The 27,896-nt window shown below is 68.5% G+C and overlaps 3 protein-coding genes across 8 annotated transcripts; 1 reads left to right on the forward strand and 2 right to left on the reverse strand.

The window, feature by feature from the left end:
* Nucleotides 1-5: 5 nt before the first annotated feature.
* CHURC1 (churchill domain containing 1) lies at nucleotides 6-2,314 on the reverse strand. Its single transcript, XM_068685588.1, has 4 exons — nucleotides 2,213-2,314; nucleotides 1,960-2,095; nucleotides 784-854; nucleotides 6-349 (listed from the first exon to the last, which is right to left on the reverse strand). The coding sequence occupies exons 1-4, from the start codon at nucleotides 2,249-2,251 to the stop codon at nucleotides 257-259; spliced, it is 339 nt and encodes a 112-aa protein (XP_068541689.1). The 5' UTR covers nucleotides 2,252-2,314; the 3' UTR covers nucleotides 6-256.
* A 1,293-nt stretch (nucleotides 2,315-3,607) lies between these two features.
* Nucleotides 3,608-20,691, forward strand: SPTB (spectrin beta, erythrocytic). Of its 2 annotated transcripts, XM_068685448.1 has the most exons (35): nucleotides 3,608-3,776; nucleotides 6,608-6,782; nucleotides 6,873-7,024; nucleotides 7,168-7,341; nucleotides 7,436-7,527; nucleotides 7,607-7,687; nucleotides 7,767-7,882; nucleotides 8,027-8,139; nucleotides 8,207-8,394; nucleotides 8,468-8,585; nucleotides 9,147-9,305; nucleotides 9,380-9,682; nucleotides 9,887-10,037; nucleotides 10,501-11,368; nucleotides 11,464-11,601; nucleotides 11,671-12,430; nucleotides 12,569-12,771; nucleotides 12,846-12,936; nucleotides 13,008-13,154; nucleotides 13,232-13,495; nucleotides 13,581-13,787; nucleotides 13,868-13,957; nucleotides 14,047-14,316; nucleotides 14,718-14,848; nucleotides 14,942-15,146; nucleotides 15,235-15,854; nucleotides 15,946-16,084; nucleotides 16,163-16,247; nucleotides 16,619-16,815; nucleotides 16,905-17,002; nucleotides 17,139-17,217; nucleotides 18,965-19,107; nucleotides 19,184-19,357; nucleotides 19,498-19,540; nucleotides 20,025-20,691. In XM_068685448.1, the coding sequence occupies exons 2-35, from the start codon at nucleotides 6,641-6,643 to the stop codon at nucleotides 20,187-20,189; spliced, it is 6,906 nt and encodes a 2,301-aa protein (XP_068541549.1). In that variant the 5' UTR covers nucleotides 3,608-3,776; nucleotides 6,608-6,640; the 3' UTR covers nucleotides 20,190-20,691. The 2 variants fall into 2 exon arrangements, with proteins under 2 accessions (XP_068541549.1, XP_068541548.1); XM_068685447.1 differs by lacking the exons at nucleotides 18,965-19,107; nucleotides 19,184-19,357; nucleotides 19,498-19,540; nucleotides 20,025-20,691 and adding an exon at nucleotides 17,570-18,613.
* Nucleotides 20,652-27,705, reverse strand: PLEKHG3 (pleckstrin homology and RhoGEF domain containing G3). 5 transcript variants are annotated; one of them, XM_068685453.1, is made up of 17 exons: nucleotides 27,588-27,705; nucleotides 25,905-26,186; nucleotides 25,707-25,807; nucleotides 25,544-25,613; nucleotides 25,409-25,455; nucleotides 25,147-25,297; nucleotides 24,826-24,960; nucleotides 24,551-24,733; nucleotides 24,359-24,451; nucleotides 24,197-24,283; nucleotides 24,044-24,077; nucleotides 23,815-23,910; nucleotides 23,653-23,727; nucleotides 23,482-23,539; nucleotides 23,107-23,299; nucleotides 21,942-22,950; nucleotides 20,652-21,858 (listed from the first exon to the last, which is right to left on the reverse strand). In XM_068685453.1, the coding sequence occupies exons 2-17, from the start codon at nucleotides 26,175-26,177 to the stop codon at nucleotides 21,227-21,229; spliced, it is 3,237 nt and encodes a 1,078-aa protein (XP_068541554.1). In that variant the 5' UTR covers nucleotides 26,178-26,186; nucleotides 27,588-27,705; the 3' UTR covers nucleotides 20,652-21,226. The 5 variants fall into 5 exon arrangements, with proteins under 5 accessions (XP_068541554.1, XP_068541552.1, XP_068541555.1 ...); XM_068685451.1 differs by having other exon boundaries at nucleotides 23,107-23,310; nucleotides 23,382-23,539; XM_068685454.1 differs by lacking the exon at nucleotides 23,653-23,727.
* Nucleotides 27,706-27,896: the final 191 nt, after the last annotated feature.

Consider the following 27,896-nt stretch of genomic DNA (forward strand, 5'->3'; position numbering starts at 1 on the left):
CGAGCTGTTACACACTCACATTTATTGCCCACACAGACCCCTTTGGGATGGGACGAGGTGGCTGTGCCACCCTGAGCCATTTCGGGGTGGGTTTCTGGGCCCCCTCCCTTTCTTCAGTGCAAGGGGGGACTCAGGAGGAGGCGCAGCACAGGGCTGGAGCAGAGGACGCAGCACCCACATCCAGGCTGGAGGATTGAACAGGAGCAGGAACGAGGCCCCCCAGCACCAGCAGCGCGGTCCCACAGCTCCACGGGCTTCAGAAGAGCGGGGTCATCTGGCGGGGGTCGTCGGGCAGGATGCTGATGGAGTCCTCGGCCCGGCCGCACAGCAGGCACAGCATGGTGTACTCCTGCAGCGGGACACGGCCGCGGGGGGCTCTCAGGCTGCTCGGACCCTCCCCGACTCCTCAACACCGCTGGGGAAACCCGAGCTGGAGCCGGGGCCGGCACCCGATCCCCCGATTGCAATCGGACCGCGGCGGATTGAGTTTCATCCCCCCTGGGACCCCATTTCCCCGGAGCCCATTTTCCAGCGTTTAAGCAGCCGAATGGGAAATGTGCCAGGGAGGAGGGCTGGGAAGCGCCGCGGTGAGCCCGAGGCTCCTGTTTCCTGCTCCTGCCAAGCTCCCGAGCTGCCCTCGAGGCGCTCGCCTCCGAAGCTGCGCAGCTCCCTCCTGCGGCTGCTGGGGCAGGAGGGGCAGCAGCAGGGCTCAGGGCGCCTCTGGAGCCCGGGGAGAGGCTGCTGGGGACCCCCGTGAGGATGGGGACCCCCGTGGGGCCGTACCTGGTAGTCATCCACCACGCTGAAGGTGTACTCGTGGCGCGCGATCAGGTGGTGGCAGTTCTTGCACAGGTCTGCGGGGGGGGGAGCAGCTCAGGGGACGTGCCCAGCCCTGGCACCGCTGTCCCTGGGAACCCCCAGCCTCACCCCACAGCCCCTGTGGGGCCAAGCCCCCACCCGAAGGGCTGACACCCCCCTGCCCCCCCCCCCAGTCCCCAGGGTGGGTCCCCAAGCACAACCCACCCCCAGACCCTCACAACACCAGGACCCCCCCCCCCAGATTATTCCTCCAGAGCACCAGGACCCCCCCATGACCCCCCAGAACACCAGATGCACCCCAATATCCCCTCAAAGCACAAGACACCCCCCCCAATAACCTCCCAGAACACCAGATACCCCATAACCACCCAGAGCACCAGGACCTCCCAACACCCCCCTAAAGCACAAGACCCTCCCCAAATAACCCCCCAGAGCACCAGGACCCCTCAATAACCCCTTCCAAAAAGCACCAGGACCCCCTCCCATGACCTCCCAGAGCATCAGGACCCACCAATACCCCCCTCAGAATACCAGGATCACCCCCAATACCACCCCCAAGGAGCACCAGATGCCCCCAACAACCCTCCTAAAGTATACAACCCTCCCCAAATAACCCCCCAGAGCACCAGGAGCCCCCAATAACCCCCCCCAAGGAGCACCAGGACACCCCAATAACCCCCCCCAAAAAGCACCAGGACCCCCAATACCCCCCCCAAGGAGCACCAGGACCCTCCAACACCCCCCTAAAGCATACGACCCTCCCCAAATAACCCCCCAGAGCACCAGGACCCCTCAATAACCCCTTCCAAAAAGCACCAGGACCCCCTCCCATGACCTCCCAGAGCATCAGGACCCCCCAATACCCCCCCCAGAATACCAGGACCCCCCCCTAAATATCCCCCAAACGGCATTAGACCTCCCAGTACCCCCCCAAGGACCACCAGGACCCCCCAATACCCCCTCCAAAGAGCACCAGATGCCCCCAACACCCCCCCCTAAAGCACAAGACCCTCCCCAAATACCCCGAGCACCAGGACCCCCCAATACCCCCCCAAAGAGCACCAGGACCCCCCAAGCCCCCTCCCCATGCCCCCAGGACCCCTCCCCAGTACCCCCCAGCCCCCCCCCCCGGCCCCACACGATCGTAGGTGACGATCTCGTCGTCCCCCCTCAGGCCGGCGGCGCGGTTGCCCAGCAGCACCAGGTCGCGGCGGCCGCACTGCGCGCAGCCCACGAAGTTGAGCAGGAAGGAGCCGCCCTCCAGGCAGGTGGTGCCCTGTGGGGAGGCACCCAGAGGCCCGGTAACGGTCCGTAACGGTCCCTTAACGGTCCCTTAACGACCCCGTAACGCACAGCCCCCCCTCCCCCTCAGCCCCTCCACCCGCCACTGTACCCGCTCGGGGAACTCGGTGCCCACACAGCCCCCGCACATCCCGCCCGCCGCCGCCGCTCTCGCGAGACTTCCGCCGAGGGGGGCGGGGCCTGTACCGGTGGGCGTGGCTTTGGTGCGAGTGGGCGGGGTTATGAGGGCGAGTGGGCGGGGCTTTGGCAGAAGGGGGCGTGGTCAATCGTAGCCCCGCCCCCTGTAGCGGGGAGGGGGAGCGCAGCCCTGGGGGGGCACCCAGGGTTAATGGGGGGCACCCGGGGTTAATTAGGGGGTACCCAGGACTAATTGGGGGGGACCAGGACTATTTGGGGGCACCCAGGGCTCATTAGTGGCGTACCAGGGATAATTAGGGGGAGCCAGGACTAATTGGGGGGAGCAGCCAGGATTAATTAGGGGTACCCAGGACTAATTGGGGGGTACCAGGACTAATTGGGGGTACCCAGGATTAACTGGGAGGACACCAGGACTAACTGAGGGGGCACACAGGACTAATTAGGGGTATCCGGGACTAATTGGGGGGTACCAGGACTATTTGGGGGCACCCAGGACTAACTGGGGGGGCACATGGGACTAATTAGGGGTACCCAGGACTAATTGGGGAGATACCAGGACTAACTGGGGGGGTACCAGGAGTATTTGGGGGCACCCCAAGCCAGCTGGGTTGCCCAGGGCTAGTGTAAGGTACCTGGGGGGGGTTATAGGGGGACACCCCCCAGGTCTAACTGGGGGGGGGCACCCAGGACTGTTGGAAGGCACCTAGGACTAATTGGGGGGGGTACCCAGGATTAATTGGGGACAATCCAGTCTGTTTGGGGGTACCCATGACTAGTGAGAGGTAGCTGGGGGGGGGCACCCAGGACTAATTGGAGAAGGGTACCAGGATTAATTGGGGGGGGGTACCAGGTCTTATGGGCAAGGGCAGCCAGGACTAATTAGGGGTACCCAGGACTAACTGGGGGGGGTACCAGGACTAATTGGGGGGTGCAGGGGTAATTGGGGGTACCCAGGACTAACTGGGGGGCACCCAGAACTAATCGGGGGGGGCACCCAGGACTAACTCGGGGTACCCAGGACTAATTGGGGGGGGTACCAGGACTAATGGGGGGGGGTACCCAGGACTAACTGGGGGTGTACCAGGACTATTTGGGGGCACCCCAAGCCGGCTGGGGGCGCCCAGGGCTACCTCGAGCCACCCGGGGGGACGGGGGGGGGGGCACCCGGTGCTAACCGGGGGGGGGGGGTCACCCAGCCCTATTGGGGGGTCCCCCCGCTGCCGGCGGGTCCGTGGCGCTGCGCTGCGCCGCCCCGCGCCGCCAGGTGCCGGTGCCGGTGCCGGTGGCGGCGGCGGCCGGGGGGGTCGCTGTGCTGCATTGCGGGGCGGGCGGCCCGTCCCCGCCCGCCCGCCTCCGCCTGGCCCTCCCGGGGGGGGGCGGACAGCGGGCTATCAGCTGGAGCCCAAGGAATGTCCCGATAATGTTATTTATAGCGGCGGCTCCGCTGCCCCCACCCCGCTCCGCTCCCGGCCCGCCGCCGCCGCCGCCGCTCGCCCTCCCGCCGCCGCCCCGCGCAGGTGAGCGCCTCCCCCCCCCGAGCAGCGGGACGCGGTCCCCCCCCGGCAGGCAGCGGGGACACGCGGGGACCCGCTGCCACCCCCCCTCCGGGGTGGCCGCCACCTCCCGTGCGTCCCCCCCCCACCTCCCCAGGGCTGCTCCCGCTGTGGGATTTTTTTGGGGGGGCATGCATGGGGAAGGGGGGTCACCCGTGGGGGGTGCGCAGCGGGAGTGGGACGTGCTGGGGGGGGGATTTGGGAAGGGGGACACGCGGCGGTGACACGGTGACCCTGGCCCACGCTGTCACCCTGTGGGAATTTGGGTCCCAAGAAGAGTTTGGGTGCCCTTGGCGGGGAGGATGCTCCGGGGGTGCCCGGTGCCCACGCTGCTCCCCCCGGCTGTGGCGCTGGGGTGGGGGGGAAAATTTGGGGTGCCTGGGGAGGGTCCCGCGTGTTTTGGGGAAATATCACAGCTTTGGTGAGACAATAACTGATGGTTGTGGGTGAGCGCTGCCGGGGTGTCCGGCACAGCAGCCCCGTGCGTGCCACGTTCCCGGGTGCTTTCGGGGCCTTGCATGGAGATTTTGGGGGGTTCGGGTGCCCCCCGCCCGGGGGCAGGAGCGGGGCTGAGCCCAGGCCTATTTATAGCCAGAAATGCGTGCGGCGTCTCAGCACGTGTGTGTGCCACGGCGGCATGGCTCGGTGACACCGGACAGCCGGGCTGGGACGGGGACGGTGGCGGTGGCGGTGCCGGTGACATCCAGCCCAGCCCTGGGCAGCCCTGGGCAGCCCGGCTCTCCTGCTTGGCCCCGTTGTGGGGCCAGCGTTGGGCACGGAGGTCCGGCGGAGCCGTGCCGTGCCGGGCCATCTGCTCCCGGCCCTGGGCGCACGCCCGCGGTGCTGCCGGTGGCTGCGGGGCCGTCCCTCTGTTGGCAGCGGGGCGAGAAAGGGGAAAAAAAAAAAAAGAAAGAAAAACACAAAACACGCCTGCTTTGGGAAAATGAAGCTGGGGAAAACGAAGCAGCCGGGGTGATGCTGAGAGTCAGCACCACGGCACCCCAAGGGATTTTTCTTGGGGCGCTGCGCTCCGGTGGATGGTGCCCGCTCCTGCGCCGCTGGTGGCACTTGCGCGCAGCCCGGGCGAGCGGGGAAGGGGCTGGGAGCGCGGCGGGACCCCCGCATTCCCCGCGGACCCCGGGCACGGCGGGGGGACCTCGGCGGCGGCGGCGGCTCGGTGCCAGCCCCCGGCCGGGAAGTGCTGATTCACGGCGCCGAGCCGCGGCCGGGGAAGGCAGCGGGGTGCAGCCCGCGGGCTGGGGGCTCGCCGCCGGGGTCGCGGTGCTGGGACCCAAACCCCCGCGTGGAGCAGCCGCCGGGGGGCCCCTGCCGGGCGCCGTTGTTCTCCCGGCGGCGCTGGTGCTGCAGAGGGAGATTTAAAGGCTCGGCGAGCGCCCGCGTCGCCAACGCGCGGTGTTGGCTCGCCCAGGGCCCCGCCGGAGGCTCGGAGGAGGAGGAGGATGCTCGCTCCCCGCTGTTGTTGCAGGCACCGAGACCCGGCACAGCTCGGCACACCCGCACTTCCAGGGGGTTCCCAAAATTTGGGGTTCCTCATGGTTGCGTTTTTTTTTTTTTCTATGATCGGCACAGAGCCAAGGGGTGCCGGGGGTGCAGTGCGGGGGGCTGCGTGCCCCGCTCTCACACACCCCCATGTGCTCCTCCTGCACACGCTTGCCTTGCCCTGCATGTGCTCACAAGCAACCTCGCGTGCACCTGCTCGCACGTGCATGCTCTTGCACACTCTTGCATGTCCTTGCACTCGTGTGCACGCTCTTGAATGCCTTGGCAAGTTTCTGCATGTCCTTGCTCGCATCTGCGTGCTCTTGCGTGCCCGTGCTCACGCGTGTGCCCTCTTGCACGCTCTTACACGCTCTGGCGTGCTCTTGCACGTCCCTGCTAGCACGTGCTTGCTCTTGCACACTCTGGCATGCCCTTGCTCGCGTGCGCACGCTCTGGCATGCCCTTGCACACTCTTGTGTTCATGCCTGCTCCCGAGCCAAACTCCTGCCTGCGCCGCCGAGATTAGGGTGCAGAGAAAGCGCCCAGCCCTGCCGGCCCCCGATAACGGCCCCCCAGCCACATACGGGTGTTTTCCCCCCCTGCAGCCCTGGGGGTCACCCCTGTGCTCCCCAGTGTCCCTGTGCGTCCCCACAGGCTCCAGGTTTGGAGGGGTCACCCTGGGGGGGCTGCTCAGGCGCTGGGGTGCCCGGCTGGGCGCACCCTATAGAGCAAGGAGGGTGCCAGGATTTTGGAGGGGTGCTGTTGGGAGAAGGGGGGGTCCAAGCGAGTGCTGGAGGTGGCAGCCCTCAGCCTGCCTCCCTGCACCCTTCGGGGGCCCCAGGGAGGCCGCGCAGCCCCCCCGCCTTCCCGGCAGCTGCTGGCAGGCATTTTTAGATACCGGCCCATCCTAGTCCTATCTGCGTCTCAAATGTCCCCGGGGGCGGGTGTCCCCTCCCGGCCCCCCCCCGCTGGCAGCTGTTGCCAGCTCTCCCCACGAAGCCCCTCTCGGCGCAGGCGTGGGGCGGGTGCCCGCAGCCCCCGTGTCTTTTGGGGGGTGTCCATGGGGACACCAGGCACCCACACGGGGACACAGCAGCGTGAGCCACCAAAGGGTGACAACAACTGGGGGCTCCTCGAGTGCGCGGCACCTCCGTGCCCCGAAACACCTGGGGCACGGCGCTAAATCCCATTGAGCCGATTAACCAGCAGGTCTTAGCCACAAATCCCAGCGCGTGGCGGGGCGGCAATGCCCGTGCCCGTGTCCCCACCACCCTACAGCAGCCCCTTCCTCACAGCCGACGGCCGCCCGGCCGCGGGACGCCGGGACCATGACCTCGGAGAACGACTACGACCACATGGAGGTGCAGCAGTCGCATTCCTACAGCCTCTGGGACGCCTCTGACGATGAGCTGGACAACGACAACAGCTCCGCACGCCTCTTCGAGCGCTCCCGCATCAAAGCCCTGGCAGGTGCGGGGATGGTTTTTGGGGTCCCCGTGGTCCCCACCGGCGCGTGGCGTGGGGTTGTTCCCGGTGCCACCGTGCCTGCTGTCGTTGCAGACGAGCGGGAGGCGGTGCAGAAGAAAACCTTCACCAAGTGGGTGAACTTGCACCTGGCTTGCGTCACCTGCCGCATCTCAGACCTCTACCTGGACCTCCGGGACGGGCGGATGCTCATCAAGCTGCTGGAGGTGCTGTCCAAAGAGATGCTGGTACGAGTCCCCTCCGGCCGTGCCGTGCGCTGCCCCACCGTGGCTGGCATCAGGCTGGGGTGGGGATGGTGGCGGGGTGTCCCTGGGCAGGGCAGGGGGTGCCTTGGGGTGAGGGCAGGGTGCTGAGCGCTGTCATGCCCCAGCCCAAGCCCACCAAGGGCCGGATGCGGATCCACTGCCTGGAGAACGTGGACAAGGCGCTGCAGTTCCTGAAGGAGAAGCAGGTGCACCTGGAGAACATGGGCTCCCACGACATCGTGGACGGCAACCACCGCCTCATCCTCGGCCTCATCTGGACCATCATCCTGCGCTTCCAGGTGAGCTGGGCAGCACCCATGGGCTCAGCACCCAAACAGAAGCCGTCCTCCACCGCTGTCCTCTGATAACTCAGGCTGTCCTTCTGTCCCTCAGATCCAGGATGTCATCAAGGAGATGAAGGAGGGCCCGGAGACGCGCTCCCCCCGGGACGCGCTGCTGCTCTGGTGCCAGATGAAGACGGCGGGGTAGGTTTGTGGGACCCTCACCCCCTGCCCCGGGGTCTGGGGATGCACAGAAGCTGACGGTGAGGTGTCCCCATTGCAGCTACCCCCACGTGAACATCACCAACTTCACCTCCAGCTGGAAGGACGGGCTGGCCTTCAACGCCCTCATCCACAAGCACAGGTATGTGGCACGGTGGCCGGCACTGGGGCAGTGGTGGCACGGCGGTGCCACCGTGTCCCGTGTCCTCCTCTGTCCCCAGGCCAGAGCTGTTCGAGTTCAAAACCCTGACCAAGTCCAACGCCCGGCACAACCTGGAGCACGCGTTCAGCGTGGCAGAGCGGCACCTGGGCATCACCCCACTCCTCGACCCCGAAGGTGAGGCTGCTGCCAACCCCCTGCCTCAGTTTTCCCCCCTGGGATGTGCCCATGGAAGGACAGAGGTGTCCTACGGGGACATGGGTGGCACCCCGGGGTGCTGCAGCGGCTGGGTCAGGGCTGACACCTCTCTCACGCTTGCAGATGTGTTCACGGAGAACCCTGACGAGAAGTCCATCATCACCTACGTGGTGGCCTTCTACCACTACTTCTCCGAGATGAAGAAGCTGGAGGTGAAGGGCAGGCGGCTGGGCAAGGTGAGGACGATGTCGGGGCTGGGGGAGCTGCCGGGGTGCCCCGCTCTCACCACCAGCCCCGCCGCAGGTCATTGAGCACGCCAAGGAGACAGAGCGGATGATCGAGGGCTACGGGGGGCTGGCCTCCGACCTGCTCACCTGGATCGAGCAGACCATCGTCTCCCTCAACAGCCGCAACTTTGCCAACTCGCTGGCCGGGGTGCAGCACCAGCTGCAAGCCTTCAGCACCTACCGCACGGTGGAGAAGCCCCCTAAGTAAGCGTCCCCTCAGCCCCCCACCCGCAGTGAGCGCCCATGGGTGCCCCGGGCTGAGCTCTCTGCGGGTCAGGTTTCAGGAGAAGGGCAACCTGGAGGTGCTGCTCTTCACCATCCAGTCGCGGATGCGAGCCAACAACCAGCGCGTCTACACCCCGCATGAGGGGCGCCTGGTCTGCGACATCAACCGGGTACGGGGACCCTCCAGCTGTGCCCCACGGGGAGACATGTGGCTGCTCCTGGGGCACCCGGGGGCATTGGGGGCAGTTTTTCCACCAGTACCACAGGGTTTTTTCCCCTTGGGTTGTCCTGGGACAAGTTGGGTCCGTCTTGGGGAGGTTGGGTCCATCCTGAGGGAATTCAGGTCTTGGGGCATCTGGGGTCCATCCTAGGGCATTTGGGACTCTGAGTCAGGTTGGGTCCATCTTGGGGCAGTTTGGGTCCATCTTGGGGCAAGTTGGATTCATTTTGGGGTCGGTTGGGTCCGTCTTGGGGCCAGTTGGGTCCGTCTTGGGGCCAGTTGGGTCCATCTTGGGGCCATTTGGGTCCATCTTGGGGCCAGTTGGGTCTGTCTTGGGGCCAGTTGGGTCTGTCTCGGGGCCAGTTGGGTCCATCCCGTCCCAGGGCAGGTTGGGGTTCTCCATCAATGCTCCCCCACCCGTGGAGCACATTGGGGTTCACCAGCAGAGCGAGATGGTGCCGGTGGGACGCGGCACACGGGTCCTACCCCATCCGGCGCTGCCTTTTGCCAGGCGTGGGAGCAGCTGGAGAGAGCGGAGCACGAGCGGGAGCTGGCGCTGCGCAACGAGCTCATCCGGCAGGAGAAGCTGGAGCAGCTGGCACGGCGCTTTGACCTGAAGGCGTCCATGCGGGAGGCCTGGCTGAGCGAGAACCAGCAGCTGGTGGCACAGGTGGGCTGTGGGGCACCCACCGCGGGGACGGGGACACCCCAAAGTTGCCTCACCACCAGCTTTGCTCCCGGCAGGAAAACTTCGGACAGGACCTGCCGGCGGTGGAGGCGGCCAAGAAGAAGCACGAGGCCATCGAGACGGACACAGCCGCCTACAAGGAGCGGGTGCAGGCCATCGAGGCGGTGGCGAAGGAGCTGGAGGCAGAGGGCTACCACGACATCAAGCGCATCAAGGGGCGCAAGGACAACATCCTGCGGCTCTGGGAGCAGCTGCAGGAGCTGCTGCGTGCCCGGCGTCAGCGCCTGGAGATGAACCTCACCCTGCAGCACCTCTTCCAGGAGATGCTGCACAGCATCGACTGGATGGACGAGGTCAAGGTGAGTGGATGCAGGAGGTTTGGCATCACTGTGGGCTGATGCCACCATGGGTTGGGTGCTTTGGTCCCACCAGGCAGGGGGACAGCGGGACTTCTTGGGGAGGCAGAAGATCGTTATGGGGTGTTTGGGTGCTGGAGAGGGACGATGTGGCCACCGTCACCACGTTATGAATGCAACGCCCAGGAGATGTGTCCATCCCCGCAGGCACAGTTGGCATCACCTGAATCTGGGAAGCACCTCCTGGAGGTGGAGGAGCTGCTGGAGACCCACCGGCTGCTGGAAGGTGACATGGCCCTGCAGATGGAGAAGGTGCGGGCTGTCAGCGCTGCTGCCCTCCGCTTCGCCGATGCTGAGGGTAGGTGTGCTGCTCCAAGGGGCCAGGGGTGCTCCAGGGGTTGGGTGCTCCAGGGGATCTCCAAGGGGTTGGGGGCACTCCAGGGGTTGGGGTCTCCAATGGTTCCCAAAGATAAGTCACTCTAAGGGTAGGGTTGCTCCAAGGGTTGGGTGCTTCAGGGGTCTCTGGGGGCCTTGGGGCACTCCAGCGGTTGGGGATCTCCAAAGGTCTCCAAGGATGGGGTTGCTACAAGGGTAGGGTCACTCCAAGGGCTTCCAAGGAATTGGAGGCTCCAAGTGTCTGCAAAGGTAGAGCCACTCCAGGGTTGGGTACCCCAGAGATCTCCAAGGGTTGGGTTGTTCCAAGGGCAGTGCTGCTTCAAGGCTCTCCAAAAGCAGGATCGCTCCAAGGGTAGGGTCACTCCAGGAAGCCACAACACATCCCAGGACCCCTCTGATGCCCTCCCTTGTGTCTCCCCGGCCAGGCTACCGCCCCTGCGACCCCAAAGTGATCCGGGACCGCGTGAGCCACCTGGATATGTGCCGGCGGGAGCTGCAGGCGCTGGCGGCGAGGCGCAAAGCCCTGCTGGAGCAGTCCCGGGCGCTCTGGCAGTGCCTGCGGGAGCTGGATGAGGCGGAGGACTGGATCAAGGAGCAGGAGCAGATCTGCTCGGCGCTGGACTACGGCAAGGACCTGGCGGGCGTGCTGCTGCTGCAGCGCCGCCATGCTGCCCTGGAGGCCGAGCTGGAGGCCCGGGGTGCCCGGCTGGAGCGGGCGCTGATGGCAGCCAAGCGGCTGGCAGATGCGGGGCGTGAGGCTGGGCTGCTGCGGGACCGGGCAGCCGCTGTCCGGGCGCTCTGGGGCCAGCTGCAGGAGCTGGTGGCTTTCCGCCGGCGGGGGCTGCGGGACGCCGAGGGCTTCTTCCAGTTCCAGGCAGAGGCTGAGGAGCTGGCGGAGGTGCTGGCGGATGCCCGGCGGCGAGCGGCCAGCGAGGAGCTGGGCCACGATGAAGCCCGAACCCAGGCGCTGCTGCGGGAGCACCAGGAGCTGCTGGAGGAGCTGGTGGCCACCCGGCAGCTCCTGGAGCGCTTGGGCCACCAAGCAGAGGGCTTCCCCCCGGAGCTGCAGGCTGGCCCCGAGGCGCAGAGCCGGCTGGCGGCGCTGCGGGCGCTGCACGCCGAGGTGGTCGGGCTGGCCGAGCTGCGCGGCCGCCGGCTGCAGGATGCCCTGGACCTCTACACTGTTTTCGGGGAGAGCGAAGCCTGCCATCTCTGGATGGCCTCCAAGGAGCGGTGGCTGGAGAAGCTGGAGGTGCCCGCCGCGCTGGAGGACCTGGACTTGGTGCAGCACAGGTAGGGAGGTGCCACCACCCGGTGCCGTGAGCTCTGGCCCGTTCTCAGCCCGTTGCCGCGAGGTCTGGCCCGTTCTCAGCCCGGACACCCCGCAGGCTGGACGGGCTGGAGCAGGAGATGGCCGGCGTGGCTCCCCAAATCGACGCCGTCAACCGCGCGGCCGACGGTCTCCTGGAGAGCGGGCACCCACGCAGCCCCCAGGTGCGGCAGTGCCAGCAGCAGCTCAATGAGAGGTACGTCCCCGAGTGGCGGGGGGGCTGTGCTCCGGCACGCCCCCCGCCCTGACCCCCGTGGCCGTGCAGGTGGGGCCGTTTTCGGGAGCTGGTGTCCCGGCGGCGCGCGGCGGTGGGCTCGGCGCTCAGCCTGCTCAACTACCAGCTGGAGTGCGAGGAGACCCGCTCCTGGCTGCTGGGCAAGACGCGGGTGGTAGAGTCCACGCGGGACCTCGGCCGCGACCTGGCCGGCGTCCTGGCCACCCAGCGCAAGCTCTACGGCATCGAGCGTGAGCTGGCAGCCACCAAGAGCCGCCTGGCCGCCCTGCACCCCCAGGCTGCCCGCCTGGCCGAGGAGCGCCCTGAACTGGCCGAGGACGTGGCGGGGAGGCTGGCGGCGGCTCAGGATGCCATGGACGGGCTGCAGGGTGCCCTGCGGGACCGGGCGGCCACGCTGGGGGAAGTCGGGCAGCTGCAGAGCTTCCTGCAGGACCTGGATGACTTCCAAGCGTGGCTCTTCAGGGCGCAGAAAGCCGTGGTGGCCACCGAGGAGGTGCCGGTGTCGGTGGCCGAGGCGGAGGAGCTGCTGCAGCGGCACGAGGCTGCCCGCCAGGACGCCGAGGGGCACGCGGCCGCCTTCGAGGCGCTGGTGGAGGCGGGCGAGCGGGTGACGAGGGGCCAGGAGGACCCCGAGTACGAGCAGCTGCGGGAGCGGCTGCGGGGCGTGGAGGCGGGCTGGGGGGCCCTGCACAAGATGTGGGACGCCCGGCAGCGCTTCCTCGCCCAGTGCCTGGGCTTCCAGGAGTTCCTGCGAGACGCCAAGCAGGCGGAGATCCTCCTCACCAACCAGGTGGGTGTGCGGACGTGGCCACCGGTGGGGGAGAGGACCTGGGGCGTGGTGGTGCTGTGCGTGGCACAGCACCCATCCCCATGGTAGGAGAGGGCTGGTAGCCTCCCAAAAAAGGTGCTGAGCCCCCGTGCCCCACAGGAGTACACGCTGGCCCACCTGGAGCTGCCCACCACGCTGGAGGGCTCGGTGGCTGCCCTGCGCCGCTTCGAGGACTTCCATGCCAGCATGGAGAGCAGCGCTGAGAAGGTCCCCAGCGTGGTGGCCAACGGCACCAAGCTGGTGGCCGAGGGCAACATCTTCTCTGAGAAGATCACCGAGAAGTGCAAGGCCCTCCAGGAGCGGTGAGCTGGGCAAGGGGCCCCGTGGGCACCGCGGTGTGGTGGCAGTGGGGTGACGCCGCCTGTCCCCCCACCAGGCACCAGGCGATCGTGGCCAAGGCTCAGGAGGCGGCAGGCTTGCTGCAGGACAACCACGAGCTGCAGAGCTTCCTGCAGAGCTGCCGAGAGGTAGGCGAGCAGCACAGCCAGTGGCACTGTGGGGTTCCCCCAGGGCCGAGCCGTGACACCCTCTCCCACAGCTCACCACCTGGATGGAGGAGAAGATGCTGACGGCGCAGGACGCATCCTATGGGGAAGCCCGTGGTCTCCACGGCAAGTGGCAGAAGCACCAGGCGTTCATGGCCGAGCTGGCGGCCAACCGGGGATGGATGGAGAAGGTCGAAGAGGTGGGTCCCGGCGAGGCAGGACGGCCAGCCCCCGGTGTGGGGACGTGGCCGCTGCTGACCACGCCGCCGTGCCGCAGGAGGGGACGGAGCTGGCGAGCCGCAAGCCGCAGTACAGCGCCGTGGTGGGACAGCGCCTGGGCGAGCTGCGGGCGCTGTGGGATGGGCTGCACGCCGCCGCCGAGGAGAAGGGCCGGCAGCTCTTCGAGGCCAACCGCGCCGAGCTGTGCGCCCAGAGCTACGGCGACCTGGAGCGCTGGCTGGGGCAGGCGGAGGGCGAGCTGCGCGCCGCCGAGCGGGCCGAGGACCTCACCAGTGCCAACCTGATGCTCAAGAGGCTGATGGTGAGCAGCGGGCGTGCGGTTGGGGAGCATCCTAAAAGGGTGTTGTGGGCGGTGTGGTTGGGTCCTGACGGCTCTCCCCCTCCAGCGGCTGGAGGAGCAAGTGGGAGCGCGGCAGGAGGAGCTGGCAGAGCTGGCGGCCCCACTCGCCGGGGCTGCGCCGGAGCCTGATGGGCAGGAGCAGAGGCTCCAGCAGCGCTTCCTCGAGCTGCTGGAGCCACTGGGGAGGAGGAGGAGGGAGCTGGAGACCTCCAAGGCCATGTACCAGCTGGCACGTGACCTGGAGGACGAGAAGGTGAGCACCGCGGTGGCAGTGGCAGCGGGGGCTGCGGTGCCAGGGGGCATGGGGCACTCAGCGGGTGCTGTCGCCTGCAGCTGTGGGTGCAGGAGAGGATGCCACGGGCCAGGTCAACAGACCACGGCACCGACCTGCAGAGTGTGCAGCGCCTGGCCAAGAGGAACGAGGTGAGTCCGTGCCACAGCAGCACCCACCGCCCCACCTGGGGGTGCCGGGTGCCGCCTCCCCCCGTCCTGACCGCATGGCCCCGCGGCAGACCCTGCAGAAGGAGCTGCAGGGCCATGCCCCCCGGCTGGCCGAGGTGCTGGCACGCGGCGAGGCAGCGGCCGAAGGACCGTGCCCGGAGCTGGCAGAGCGTGCGCAGGAGCTGAGGGTGCAGTGGGAGGCTCTGCGGGAGGAGGTGGCCGCGCGGCAGCGGAGGCTGCAGGAGGCCGGCGAGGCCCAGCAGTACTACATGGATGCCGGCGAGGCCGAGGCGTGGGTCAGCGAGCAGGAGCTCTTCATGGGGGATGAGGAGAAGCCGAAGGTGAGGGCGGCCCCACGTCGTGTGCCCGTGTCTCTCTCGGGGCCTCTGTGCTGTGTCCTGCTGTGCCATCCCATGCCATTACACGCCATCCCATGCCATCCAAATCATCCCTTGCCGTGCCACGCTCTGCCATACAATCCATCCCATGTCATGGCACCCAACGCTGTGCCTTTACGATGCCACCTCTTGGTGCACCACGGCACCCTGTGCCATGCCGTTCCCCACCATCCTACCTCACACCATCACGCACTGCCCCATGCCATTGCACACCACGCCATGCTGATCCCACCGCTGCTCCCTGCTGCAACGGGGGAGGCAGGATGCCCTTGCAGGGTGGGCACTGGGGCTAGACCCCAACCTCAATTTAGCGCTGATGTTTGGTGGTGCTGTCCCTGCTGCAGGATGAGGAAAGTGGGTTGGTGATGCTGAAGAGACACGTGCGGCAGCAGCGCTCCATCGAGGACTACGGCCAAACCATCAAGGAGCTGGCGGGGAGGGCGCAGCAGCTGCTCTCCGCCGGCCACCCCGAGGGGTAAGTGCCACCGTGCGTGTCCCAACCCGAGGCATGGCAAAACCGTCGGGTTTGGGTACGAACCGGGGTGTCTGTGTGCCCGGGGCCGCGCAGGGAGCAGATCATCCGGCTGCAGGGCCAGGTGGACAAGCACTACGCGGGGCTGAAGGAGGCGGCCGAGGAGCGCCGGCGGCGCCTGGAGAACATGTGCCACCTCTTCCAGCTGAAGCGCGAGGTGGAGGACCTGGAGCACTGGATCGCCGAGCGCGACGTGGTCGCCTCCTCCCAGGAGCTGGGGCAGGACCTGGACCACGTCACGGTGAGCCCGCCGGCACGGGCCTGATGGTGATGGTGATGTTGGGGTGTTTTTTGGGTGGCGTGACCCTGTCTCTTCCTCCCCACCCCAGCTGCTGCGTGAGAAGTTTCGGGAGTTTGCGCGGGAAACGGGCAGCGTGGGGCAGGAGCGCGTGGACCGGGTCAACCTGGCCATCGAGGACCTCATCGACGCGGGGCACACCGAGGCCGCCACCATGGCCGAGTGGAAGGACGGGCTGAACGAGAGCTGGGCCGACCTCCTGGAGCTCATCGACACCCGCATGCAGCTGCTGGCCGCCTCCTACGACCTGCACAAGTACTTCTACGACGGCGCCGAGCTGCTGGCCCTCATCGCTGACCGCCACCAGGAGCTGCCCCAGGACCTGGGCGACGACTCGGGCTCGGTGGAGGCTTTCCACCGCATGCACAGCGCCTTCGAGCGCGACCTCCAGCTGCTGGAGACGCAGGTGCAGCAGTTTCGGGAGGCGGCGGCGCGGCTGCAGACCGCCTACGCCGGCGAGAAGGCGGCCAGCATCCAGCAGCTGGAGCAGGAGGTGGCGCGGGCGCTGCGGGCGCTGCTGGAGGCGTGCAGCGGGCGCCGGGCGCGCCTGGTGGACACGGCCGACAAGTTCCGCTTCTTCAGCATGGCGCGCGACCTCCTCTCCTGGATGGAGAGCACCACGAGGCAGATCCAGACGCAGGAGAAGCCCAGGTAGGAGTGGAAGGGTTGGGGCGCCGTGCCTCTGCGCACCGGCATGGTGCTGAGCCCCCCACGTCTCCGCTCGTCCCCTCCTTGCCCCCAGGGACGTCTCGTCGGTGGAGCTGCTCATGAAGTACCACCAGGGCATCCACGCTGAGATAGACGCGCGCAGTAAGAGCTTCACCACCTGCATTGAGCTGGGCAAGAAGCTGCTGCAGCGCAAGCACCAGGAGTCACCCGAGGTGGGGACAGCCCCTGGATGGAAGGGGAGGGTGGGCAGCGGGGATGGACCCCCCCCCGGTGACAGCCGCCCTTTGCAGATCAAGGCAAAGCTGATGGAGCTGCTGGACAAGAGGAAGGCCATGATGGAGCTGTGGCAGCAGCGCTGGGACCGGCTGCGGCTGCGTAAGTGTGGTGATGGCCGGGTTCACAGAATCACAGAATTTCTAGGTTGGAAGAGACCTCAAGATCATCGAGTCCAACCTCTAACCTAACACTAACAGTCCCCACTAAACCATATCCCTAAGCTCTACATCTAAACGTCTTTTGAAGACTTCCAGGGATGGTGACTCAACCACTTCCCTGGGCAGCCTGTTCCAGTGCCTAACAACCCTTTCGGTAAAGGTTGTCTAACAACCCCAGGTGCAGGACCCGGCACTTGGCCTTGTTGAACTTCATGCAGTTGACCTCAGCCCAGTTGGGGAGCAGGGGGGGTGTCTGGGGCTGGTGGGACCCCCCCAGACGGCTGCTGAGCGCTCTGCCCCTGCTGCCCGCAGTGCTGGAGGTGTGCCAGTTCTCCAGGGACGCCTCGGTGGCCGAGTCGTGGCTGGTGGCACAGGAGCCCTACCTGGCCAGCAGCGACTACGGGCAGACGGTGGACGGGGTGGAGAAGCTGCTCAAGCGGCACGAAGCCTTCGAGAAGTCCACGGCCACCTGGGAGGAACGCATCGCCGCCCTGAGGAAGCTGACCACGGTGAGGAAAAGCTCGGGTGGCCCCGTGGGTGGTGGTGGGGGGACGCGGCTGGGTGTCCCCCCCAACACCTGCATCCCCTTCCCTGGCAGCTGGAGCTCCTGGGCGGGCGGACGCTGCGGGATGAGGAGGTGACGCACGACGCCGCTCCCGAATATCGGCTGGATCTGGATGCTGAGCTGGAGGCAGGGTAAGGGCTGCGGGCACCATGTCCCCAGGTGGCCACCTGCAGGCAGTTTCCCCCTGGGCTGTCTCCAGTGAGGATTTTGGGGGTGTCCCAATGCCCACCTCCGTCCTTTGGGATGCTGAGCGCCTCCCTCCCCTAGGTCGGAGGAAGAGGATGAGAAGAGGAAGGGGGTGACGCCGCAGGACACCTCTCCGCCTACCACCGATGGGCTCCAACCGGTCAGTTCTGGCTTTTAGCTTTTCTCCTTCCCCAGCACCAGGAATGTCCCCCCCTGCATGGCCCCAGCACGCTGACCACTGCCCCTGGATGCGCCCGCGCCGATGGCTCCCGGCCCCGTTCCCTTCGCTCTCCCTCCCGTCCCACACCGGGGACGGCCGTGACCCCTCGTGTTGTTCCTCGCGCTGAGTTGAATAAATGTTGAATGACCCCCAAAAAAACGGGCGGGCCCAAGGGCAGCGCCTTCCCCTGTGCCACGGCGCGTGCCCCCGTGGCGGCTGGGAGCCCCGGGGTGAGGCTGGGGATGGTGGAGGCTGGCACAGGGCAAATTCGGAGCTGGCCACCCCGGAGCAGGAAGGTCCCCAGCGGCGTTTGTCCCAGGAGACACCAGCAAGTCACAGGGACACCGCACGGCATGGCCACCACCACCTGGCACCCGGCTGTCCCAGCGCTGGGAGCGGAGCTGGCTCTGTCCTAGCACGGAGGGGACAGCCGGCTCCTTGGGGACACGGGGACACGGTGCTGCTGGATGGACGGATGCGCCTGTATCAGCTCTCTGGCTCGTGTCCTCGGGGGCATCGCTGCCCCCATGGGGATGTCACCCTGCAAGGCATCGTCACCCCGAGGGGTGTCATCACTCCGAGGGGCATCGTCACCCCCAGGGACATTGCTGATCTGCAAGGCGTTGTCACCCTGCGAGGCACCGTCACCCCGTGGTGCACCATCACCCCCTGGGGGTGTCACCGTGCAAGGCATCGCCACCCTATGGGGCATCGCCACCCTATGGGACATTGCCACCCTCTGGAGCTGTCATCGCTACCCTACAAGGCATTGTCACCCTATGGGGCATCGCCACCCCGTGGGGGTCACCCTGCAGGACGTCGTCACCCCGCAGGGTATTGCCCCCCTCTGGCATCATCACCTCGTGCTCGCTGCCCCCCTCTGCGCTCCTCCCGCCTGCCTGGGGACAGGATTTGCTTTCTGGTTGTTCTGTGCTCGGGCACAGCACCCCCTTCTGTCTCTCCTGCCTGCTTGGGGACATCTCCTGGCTCCTTGGGGACAAGGTCGCTTTTCTGGGGAGAGGATCCCCAACTTTCTGCTGGGGGACAAGATCACTTCTGCTGCTCGGGGACATGGGCATCTTCCAGCTCCTTGGGGACAGGGTCCCCCTCTGCCTGCTTGGGGACAAGACTGCTTTCTGCCAGCTTGGGGACACAATCTTCCTCTTCCTGCCTCCTTGGGGACACAGCCACCTTCTGGCTGCTTGGGGACAGCCTCCTTCCTCCTGCCCACCTCGGTGGGGCACACCGCAGAAGCTCCACGTGGCCCTGGCTCACTGCCACCAACACCAAGGGGCTGGGACCGTCCCCACACGAAGGATGAGGGGGCTGTGGCATCACCGCGCTCTGCACCCTGCCCAAAGCCTCACCCCGGGCATCCCATCTGCCATGCACCACTGTCCCTGAGCCCTGGTTTGGGGGACATTCAGGGGTCCCCACAGCTGCTCCCAGTGGCCACCAGTTTCCCTGTGCAGCGCTGCTGTCACTGAGCACCGGGGGTGCCTGCTCCTGGCATCGGTGCTTGGGTTCTGTGCGTCCCTACGGGGGGACACCACCGGTGCCACCATGCCCAGGGGTGGCACAGAGGGGAGGGGAGGACACCCCGGGGATGTGGCTTGGCGAAGCGGGGAGGTGACAGCGGGTGACACCCACGGGGACGGGCTGTGACGTGGCTGTTGCTTCGTGGCAGCCGGCCCAGGGCGAGGAGGAGCCGGCAACGGTGCCACGGGAGGAGGTGGCCACGCTGCCCGCCCAGCCGGCCCGCGTCCAGCTCGAGGGCTACCTGGGCCGCAAGCACGACCTGGAGGCGGCCACCAAGCGCGCATCCAACAGGTAGGCACGGCGTGGCGGCCACCCCAAGCGGGCAGGGGGCACGGTGGCAGCCTGGCAGTGACGGGGCTGCCCGCAGGTCATGGAGCACGCGGTACTGCGTGCTGCGGGGCGGCGAGCTCGCCTTCTTCAAGGACGCCAAGAGCCGGGCGCTGGGGGTGCCCTGCCAGGGCGAGGAGCCCCTGGGGCTGCGCGATGCACGCTGCCAGGTGGCCGCTGGCTACAAGAAGAAGAAGCACGTCTTCACGCTCAGGTACGGCCCGGGTACAGCGCCGTACAGCATGGGTACGGCGCAGCACGGCACGGAGAGGGTGTGGGTGCAGCATGGCACGGGTATGGGTACGGCACCGCGCGGGGCAGCGGGGGTCTCACCGCCCTCTGCTCTGACCCCAGGCTCAGCAACGGCAGCGAGTGGCTCTTCCACGGCAAGGATGAGGTGAGGGGTGCCCTGGGGGCCAGGGGGTGGCCAGGGGACGTTGGGGTGGCCAGAGGTACCCAAAGGGACAAAGGATGGCCAGTGGAGCTCTGGGGAGAAGGGAGGTGACCAGGGGCCACGGTGGTGGCCAGGGAAAGTGGTGGTGGCCAGAGGTCCCCAAGGGGAACGTTGGGGTGGCCAGAGGTGCCCAGTGGGGACACGGGCAGCCATGGGATGTTGGGATGGCCGCTGATGCTTGGGGAGATGCAGGGTGGCCAGGGGGACACTGGGGCAGCCAGGGGTGGCCAGGAGCCACGGGGGTGGCCAGAGGTGCCCCACGGGACAAAGGATGAGCAGTGGTGCCCAGAGGCACGCAGGGCACCCAAGGGGACACGGGGTGGCCAGAGGTACCCAGGGGGCCACCATGGGTCTGGTGCTCGTGGGACAAGACATAGGGCACCCGGCAGGGGCCAGGGGGTGCCGACCGCCCCGTGCCCCCCCCCAGGAGGAGATGCAGACGTGGCTGCAGGGGCTGCACGCGGCCATCACCTCCTGCCAGACCCTGCCGGCCAAGGCACGCAGCCTGCCCCCACCCCGCGCCCCCCCCGAGCCCGGCCCGCCCCGGCGGGACAAGGAGAAGCGCTTCAGCTTCTTCCCCAAGAAGAAATAAATTGGGAAGAGGGGGGGTTTGGGGGGGGGGGCAGCACCGCACCCACACCGCGGCACGCGTGTATATATATATATATATATATAGATATGTTTATATTTATATATATACATCTCTCTCCATGCTGAAGGGCATGCACGCACCCCGGTGTCGGTGCACGCACGTCTATGCACACGCGTGGCCCCGCATGCATGCACGTGCACCCACCCCATGCGGGCGCATCCCAGCCCCCCCCCCAGCCCCCTTTTCTAAGCCATAAGCCCCCCCACCAGCGTGTGTCCCCCCACCCCCCCAGCCCCACGGGCACCAACCAAAGAGCGCGCCCCCTCCCCTCCACGCTTGTCCCCTTGCTGCGGGTGGGGGTCCCGGTGCTGCTGGGGCCCCCCCCCTGCACCCCCACAGCCGGACCGAGCGTCCCTGGGGGGAGCGCACGGGTGGGTGGGCGGAGAGGAAATTCGGGTTCGGTTTGGGTTTTTCTTTTTTGTAATAAAGATGTCAAAGCAAGGCGGGCCCGGGGCTGTGCGCTTGGGGGGGGGGCCCTTCTGGCAGGCGGGGTGGGAGCCAGGGGGAGTCCCGTCTCCTGGTGGTCCACGGGGTGCCCCTTCTTCTTGGGGTCCAGTTACCCATCTCCTGGTGGCCCGGGGGTGCCCCATCTCCTGGGCAAGCTGGGCTCCATCGGGTGTCCACCTCCTTGGGGGCCTTGGGGGGCTCTTTCAGGTGAGCTGTGAGTCCACGGGGTGCCCCTTGTCCTGGGTGAGCTGGGGGATCCACCTCCCCATCTCTCAGTAGTCCACAGGGTGCCCCATCTCCGGGGGATCCATGGGGTGCCCCATCTCCTGGGGTTTTATGGGGTGCCACATCTCCTGGTGGTCCATGGGGTGTCCCATCTCCCGGGGATTTATGGGGTGCCCCATCCCTCAGTAGTCCACACGGTGCCCCATCTCCTGGTGGTCCATGGGGGGTGTCCCTTCTCCTGGTGGTCCCCGGGGTGCCCCATCTCCTGGGGATCCACAGGGCGCCCCATCTCCCAGCTGCCCCCCCTAGCTGGCGGCGTCGAGGGTCTGAAACTTCTGCCGCAGGTCCCTGACGAGGCCGTGCCGGGGGGGCTCGGGGGGCTCGCCCTGCCCGGGAGGGCAGCGCCGCCGGTACTCCTCGGATGCCTGGTAGGCTTTGCAGCGCTCCACCACCGCCTTCAGGCAGATCTTCTCGCGGGTGGTGGGCGAGCGGATCTGCACGTAGGTGGGGGGCTCGGTGGCAGCAGGGGGGGGCAGCCTCTCCAGCACCACCACCCGCTGCCCCCCGGGGCCCAGGGGTGCCTGTGCCGTCACCCACAGCCCCCCAGGCTGCTGCTGGTGGTGGTGATGGTGGCCACCACCGCCACCAGCACTGCGCCATGGGTCGGGGGTCCCCACGCCCGCCTCAGCGCTGCGGCTGCGGCCCCCGCCCCGCTCCTTGGCCGCCGGACGCCCCCCACGCCCCGGCCCCTCGGGTGCTGAGCGGCTGCGGGTCACCGGTGGAGGCCGCGGGGCGCCGAAACGGGCACGCAGCTCCCGCACGTCTGGCCAGGAGAAGGGCTCGGTGCCGCCACCGCCAGGGCTGGGCGGGCTGCGGGGGGCACCGGACACCGTGGGGGTGACGGAGTCCCCTGGGGACACGGGCGGCTTGGGCAAACCTGGGGGAAAAAAGAGAGGGGTGAGAGTGGGGTGGTGGCAAGGTGACGGTGCCCGTGGTCCCCCCGATCCCAAAGTGTCCCACCTGGGGTGCTGGTGTGGGTGGCACTGTCCCCCAGCGGCAGGCCGGCGCGGCGGCGGCGGCTCTTGATGCGCAGGCTGTACTGGCGGGCCAGCTGGTACACCCTGGTGGCAGGGCGCCCGGGGGGGCTCCCAAGTGCCAGCACCCCCGGGGGGTCCCCGGCACCAACGTCGCCCTCCTCCACGATGAGCAGCGGCTCGGCGGGGGGCTGCAGCCCGTTCTCCTGGCGCGCAGGGGGTGCTCCATCCACCGCCAGCACCGGCTCCGGAGGCGTTTTGGGGCTCAGCGGCTCCGGAGGCGTTTTGGGACTCACTGGTTCCAGAGGCGTTTTGGGGCTCGCTGGTTCCGGGGGTGTTTTGGGGCTCGCTGGCTCCGGGGGGGGCCAGCTGTTGATTCTGGAGACCGAGGTCCTCACCAGCCCCTTGGGGATGTAGGAGAGGCTCTCGCGGCGCTTGATGCTGAAGCCGGCGTCCTGGTGCTCGGCGTTGTCGTAGTAGCTCCGGATCTTGCGCAGCAGCAGCAGGTCCTGGGTGGAGAGGAGCGAGCGGCGCCGGGGGGTGGGAGGGGGGGGTTCTGGGGACGGCGGGGGGCTGCGGGGCGCCCCGCTTTCCGGGGGGGGCCCGTCGAGGCTGAGGGTGCTGCCGCTGCGCCCCTCCAGCGCCAGGCTGCCGCGGCGCGACAGGCTGCTGCCGAAGCGCTCGGCGATGACGCTGGCCTGGTCCAGCACCGAGGGGGGCAGGATGCTGTCCTCCCCGTGGCCTTCCTCCTCCTCCTCCTCCTCTTCCTCGCTGCTCAACGCCCGCGGGTCCTCCCCGGTGCCCACCTCCGTATCCGGGTGCTGCTCGGGGTCGCCCTCCCCGTCAGGCAGCCCCGGCGGGGGGGTCCCCGATGGGGAGGGGGGCGCGGGGGTCTCCGTCCCCTCGCCGAGCTCCCCGGTGCGCAGTGGGGACACCGGTGACACCGGGGTGGCAGCGACCTCGTGGTGCCACTCGCAGCTCCCTGCCGGGGTCCCCTGGCAAGAGCAAAGTTTGGGGGGCCGTGCCCCCGCTCTCTCAGCACAGCAGAAGCTGAGGGGTGTGCGGTGCCCCACGGCGCTTTTGGGGTGCCCCACAGGTGATGCGGGGTGCCGCAGGGAGCAGGGGAAGGGGTGGGGGTCCGGTGCGGGTACCTGCTCCTCCTGGGGCTCCTCCGCCACGTCCCCGTCCTTGTCCCCGTGCCCATCCTGCTCCTCCTGGCTGTCCTTGCCCAAAGCCTCCTCTTCCTCCTCCTCTTCCTCCTCCTCCTCCTCCACGACGCCCCCAGCTGCAGCCCAGGCCCTGGGGGGCTGTGGGGGCTCCCCCGCCTCCAGGAGGGTCCCCTCACTGCCTGCGTGCTGGGGGGGGACACGAGGGCTCAGCACCTTCACAGGGGTCAGCCCCACACCACCCCATGCCCTGGCCTTACCTTAAGCCCTGCCAGCCGTGTGTGTGGGGGGAGGAAGAAGAGCAGAGGTGAGCTTTGGGGGGGGGGGGGCAGCACCCCAAAATTGCCCCCCCCTCCTGACGTCACCCCCAGCCGCTCACCGTGCTCACCCAGCTGCCGCAGGATCTGCTTGGTGGGCTCTGCGGGGGGACACACGGGGATGTCACAGCAGGGCGGTGGCATCATCCCCGTGCCCCCAACCCCCCCTCCCCCCCAAAAAAAAATACACCCCAACCCCAATCCCCATCCGCACCCGACTGCCGGCGCCCCGCGTGCCCCTGCAGCCGGTCCGGCAGCGTCTCGGCGCGGTCGCGGCGCTCGAAGGGCTCTGCGGGGCGGCGTGGGGGGGGGACACAGGCGTCAGCACGGCACCGTCCCCATGGGGGGGACACGGTGTCACCGGGGGGGGGCTCACCCGACTGCCGGCGGCCGTGGCGCGGCTGGTCCAGAGGCTGGCAGGAGCGGCTCCGGTGCAGGCGCTCGGGGCTGTAGCGGGGCAGGCGCGGGGGGTCTGTGGGCACAGGGGGGTAAAAAGGGGGCACAGGGGGGTGACAAGGGGGCGCAGGGACGTGGGATGGGAGCACAGGGACGTGGGGTGGGGGTGCAGGGACATAGGATGGGGGTGGAGGGGTGGGGGCACTCACGGAACAAGTCCATCTCCAGGATGGCTTCCTTGGCCTGGCGCAGAGAGAGGCGGTGAGAGGCGGTGTCCCCAAGGGGGTGTCACCCCCCCTGCCTCCCCCACACCCAAAAATAAAATTAAGAAAGGCAGGGGGACAACACCGGGGTGTCCTCACCTTCTGGGGGACGATGGCGTGGTGGTTCTCCAGGATGAGCCGCTTGATGTGGTGGGTCCAGACGCGCTTCTCCTCCACGCTCTTGGCCTGGGGGTGGTGGTGGGGTGGTGGTGGGCGCGGGCGGGGGTCCCCCGTGCCCCCCCAAACCCCACAGCACCCTACCTGCAGGCCGTACTGCTGCTTGATGTGCTTGTAGTGCGCCACGCTGAAGCAGAGCGAGTCCCGCGTGCTCTCGATCAGCATCAGCGAGGAGCACTGCGCGGAGACGCCGTCAGCCCCGCGGTGCCCCCCTCAACCCCAAAACCCCCTCCCCACCTCCCCACCTCCCTCCCTGCCAGCGGGGCGAGCACCCACCAGGATGTGGCTCTTGTAGACGTAGTGGTCCCCGCGGCGCTTGGTGATGAGGAGCAGCTTGTCGAAGAGGAAGACGGCGCGCTCGCTGCGCGCCCGCTGCACGCGGAAGGTGCCCTCCAGCACCAGCTCCCCGTAGCTGGTCAGGTCCGGCCCCTTCCACTGCAGCAGCAGCGACTGGATCTCCTGCCGGGGACACGGGGACAGCGGCGTCACCGCAGCCCTTAGCCGGCCTCGCCACCCCCGCCGTGCGCCGTGCCCCTTTCCCCGTGGCCCACCTGCTGGCGGATGGCGTGCTCGTGCTTGCGCTTCATGTCGTTGATGTACCAAGCCACGCAGGTCATGGTGTCGATGGCCTCCACCACCACCTCGTAGTCGTCCCCCGATTTGCGCTCGAAGTGCTTGGCGATCTCCTGCGGGCACAGGGGCGCACGCCGTGGCACCGAGCCGCACCGCGCCGCGCCGAGTGCCCGCGCTGGCAGCTCCCACCCTGCCGTGCCGGGTACCCGTGCCGTGCCCCACGCTGTGCCACGCGGTCCCAACCACGCTGGGTACCCGTGCCGTGCCGTGCCGCGCCGTGCCATGCTGTGCCGGCTCACCTGGAGCAGCAGGTGGTACTTGAGGATCCTCTGGACGGGTTTCAGCAGGTAGGCGCCCAGCGGCAGCGCGTGCCGCATCTGCTCCTGGCACTCGCGGAAGAAGCGTGCCTGCTGCTTGCTCCTCATGCACTCGCTCAGCGCCGCCACCGAGCTGGGGAGGAGTTGGAGAGGGGGGGGGGGACACAGCACCAGGGGGTGCTCAGCCCCACGGCGCCCAGCCCCATAGCTCCCCGTAATGCCCAGCCCCACGGCGCCCGCTCACTTGGGGTAGTTGTTGCAGTACTGCGTGTAGATGTCAAACTCCTGGCTCTGTGAATAGTGGGGGGGGGGCACGGTGAGAGCCCGGCACGGCCCCCACCGCGTGCCCCCCCCCTGCCCCGGCGCCGCGTCCCCGTACCCGCGTCACGAAGCAGACGGCCACGGCCACCGGGTCGCAGGCGCAGCTCTCCAGGCTCTGCAGCAGGTTGCTGGGTGCAAGGGACGGGCGGGGGGGTTAACCGGAGCCCCCCCCCACCACCACATCACGGGGAGGGGACGGTGCCACCACGTGTGCCACTCACCTGCTGAGCTCGTAGATGTCCTCGATGTTCCCAAAAAGCGCGCTGACCTGCTCCGGCCGCAGCGGCGGCTCCTCGGCATCGATGATCTTCCCCAGGTAGCCCTGTGCGCCCATGCAGCCGCTGCTCAGCGCCACCCGAGGGCCTGAGACCCCCTCCATCCCCATCCCCACCACCACCACATCCCCGCGGTGCCCCCACCTCCACGATGCCACGTAGGTCACGGGCGTAGGTGCGCTCCGACTCCACGATCTCCAGCAGCACGCGCTGCAGGTACGAGGGCTCCTGGCCCGGGGGGCGCACGCCCCGCGCCCCCGGCCGCCCCCCCGGGGCCGCGTTGTTGTTGCTGTTGGCCAGCCAGGGCTCCTCGCCGTCGCACGCCGCCTCCTCCTCCTCCTCCTCCTCCATGCCGCGGGTGGGAGCCGCCGGCACCTCGCCGAGGGCAGGGCGCTGCGGGCAGGCGGGCACCGGCATCCCCGGGGGCTGGGGGCGAGCGGAGACCCCGGGGTGACCTGGTGAGCCGTAGGGCACCTCGGCGGAGAGCTCGGTGCCGGGTCACCGAGGTGGCACCGGGGCAGGAAGTGTGCCCAGACGGCGAGGGCCGTGGCTCCCGGCGGAAGGACGGTGCCGGCGGGCGGCGGGCGACCTTGAGCCGGGCCACGTGCCGGTGGCGGTGCCGGGGCCACCTGGACCCCCCTGTTCCCGTTCCCGGTAGCGGTATAGGGGGGGGGAAACGGGACCTGAACCAGTCCAGCCGGTTCCCTCCGACTCCTCCCGCGCCCGCCGTGCCGCATGGCCGCATCCTGCCGCCGCCGCCCTCCATGGGCAGACGGGGAGCTCCCCAAAACCCAGCACCGTGCCCCCCGCACCCCACCGGGGCAGCTCGCATGGCCGCGGGGCACCCGTCGCTCGAGGGAGATTTGGGATTCGGGGCCCCCCAAGCTCCCAAAATACCCCCCCGGCTGCCCCACACCGCTGTGGCTCCCAGCCCCACGGCCACCATCGCCCGCCCCCGGCCGCCCTAATCCGCTCAGCACCGGGATTAGGGCGCGGGGCCAGCGTCATGGGGGGGTTATCCTGCCCCCCCCCCCCTCCCGGTGCCGCCAAAGCCTCAGCGCCGAGATTAACCCCGACCCGAGCGGGGGCTGCACCCCGCAACCCACGGGGCTGAGCCGGGTGTCCCCCGCCGGGCCCCGAAATGCCGGATCCCAAAGGTGGCCGCCGGGAGGGGGAAACTGAGGCAGGGGGAAAATCCTGCGTGGGAGCCGGGCACGGCCCACGGCGCGTTCCCAGGCCTGTGGCCGGCCGGAGGCGGGAGATCCCGCCGGAGCCATATAAGGGCAGGCGCTTTCACCATTTCCAGGCTTTTTCCAGGATTCCGGCGGCCCCACAGACGCGGGGCACCGGCGGGGCGGCACAGCGGGGCCCCGTCCCCACGGGACTCCCCGTCACCCCCAGCCCCACGGGGACCCGCAGATCCCTCCCCTGTCAGACCCACAGCTCCGGGCACCCCACGACCCCCAGCCCCACGGGACCCCACAGCTCCCACCCCACAGCACCGTGGGGTCCACAACCCCTACCCCTACAGGGACTCAAAGCGTGTAGGACCCCCAACCCCCATCCCTATGGGCACCCACGGCTCCAGGCACCCCCTGCACCCACAGACCCCAACCCCACGAGGACCCCTGGTGCTGGGCACCCCACGGACCCCCAGCCCCCATCCCCACAGGCACCCCCAGCCCGGAACCCAGGCACCGCATCCCCACTGGGCGAGCACCCCAAGACCCCAAAAGCCCCAAACCCGAGCACCGCGTGCCCGGGGCACCCCAAAACTCCCCCCCCCCCACCCCCCTCCCCACGGGGACCCCCTCCCCGCGCACTCACCCCCCGCGCTCCGCCGCCGCCGCCCCGTCCCGGCCGTGCCCGCAGGAAGCGGCGGGCGAGCCCCGGGGGCGGGGACAGCGGCAGCGCCCGCCCCGCCCGGCCCCGGCACCCCGGGGTGCGGCACCCAAAGGGGGGGGTAGGGGAGGGTGGGAGGGGGGGGGGGCGCGGACACGCGTGGGGGCAGCGCCAAGGGAGGGGGGCGGGGGGAGCGGGGAGGGGGCGAGGGGCGGGGCCTCCGCGGAGAGGCCACGCCCATTCGGCGCCAAACCACGCCCATTCAGCGGCTAAGCCACGCCCATTCGTCGCCAA

This window comes from Anas acuta, chromosome 5 (genome assembly GCF_963932015.1).
Source record: "Anas acuta chromosome 5, bAnaAcu1.1, whole genome shotgun sequence".
Lineage (NCBI taxonomy): Eukaryota > Metazoa > Chordata > Aves > Anseriformes > Anatidae > Anas > Anas acuta.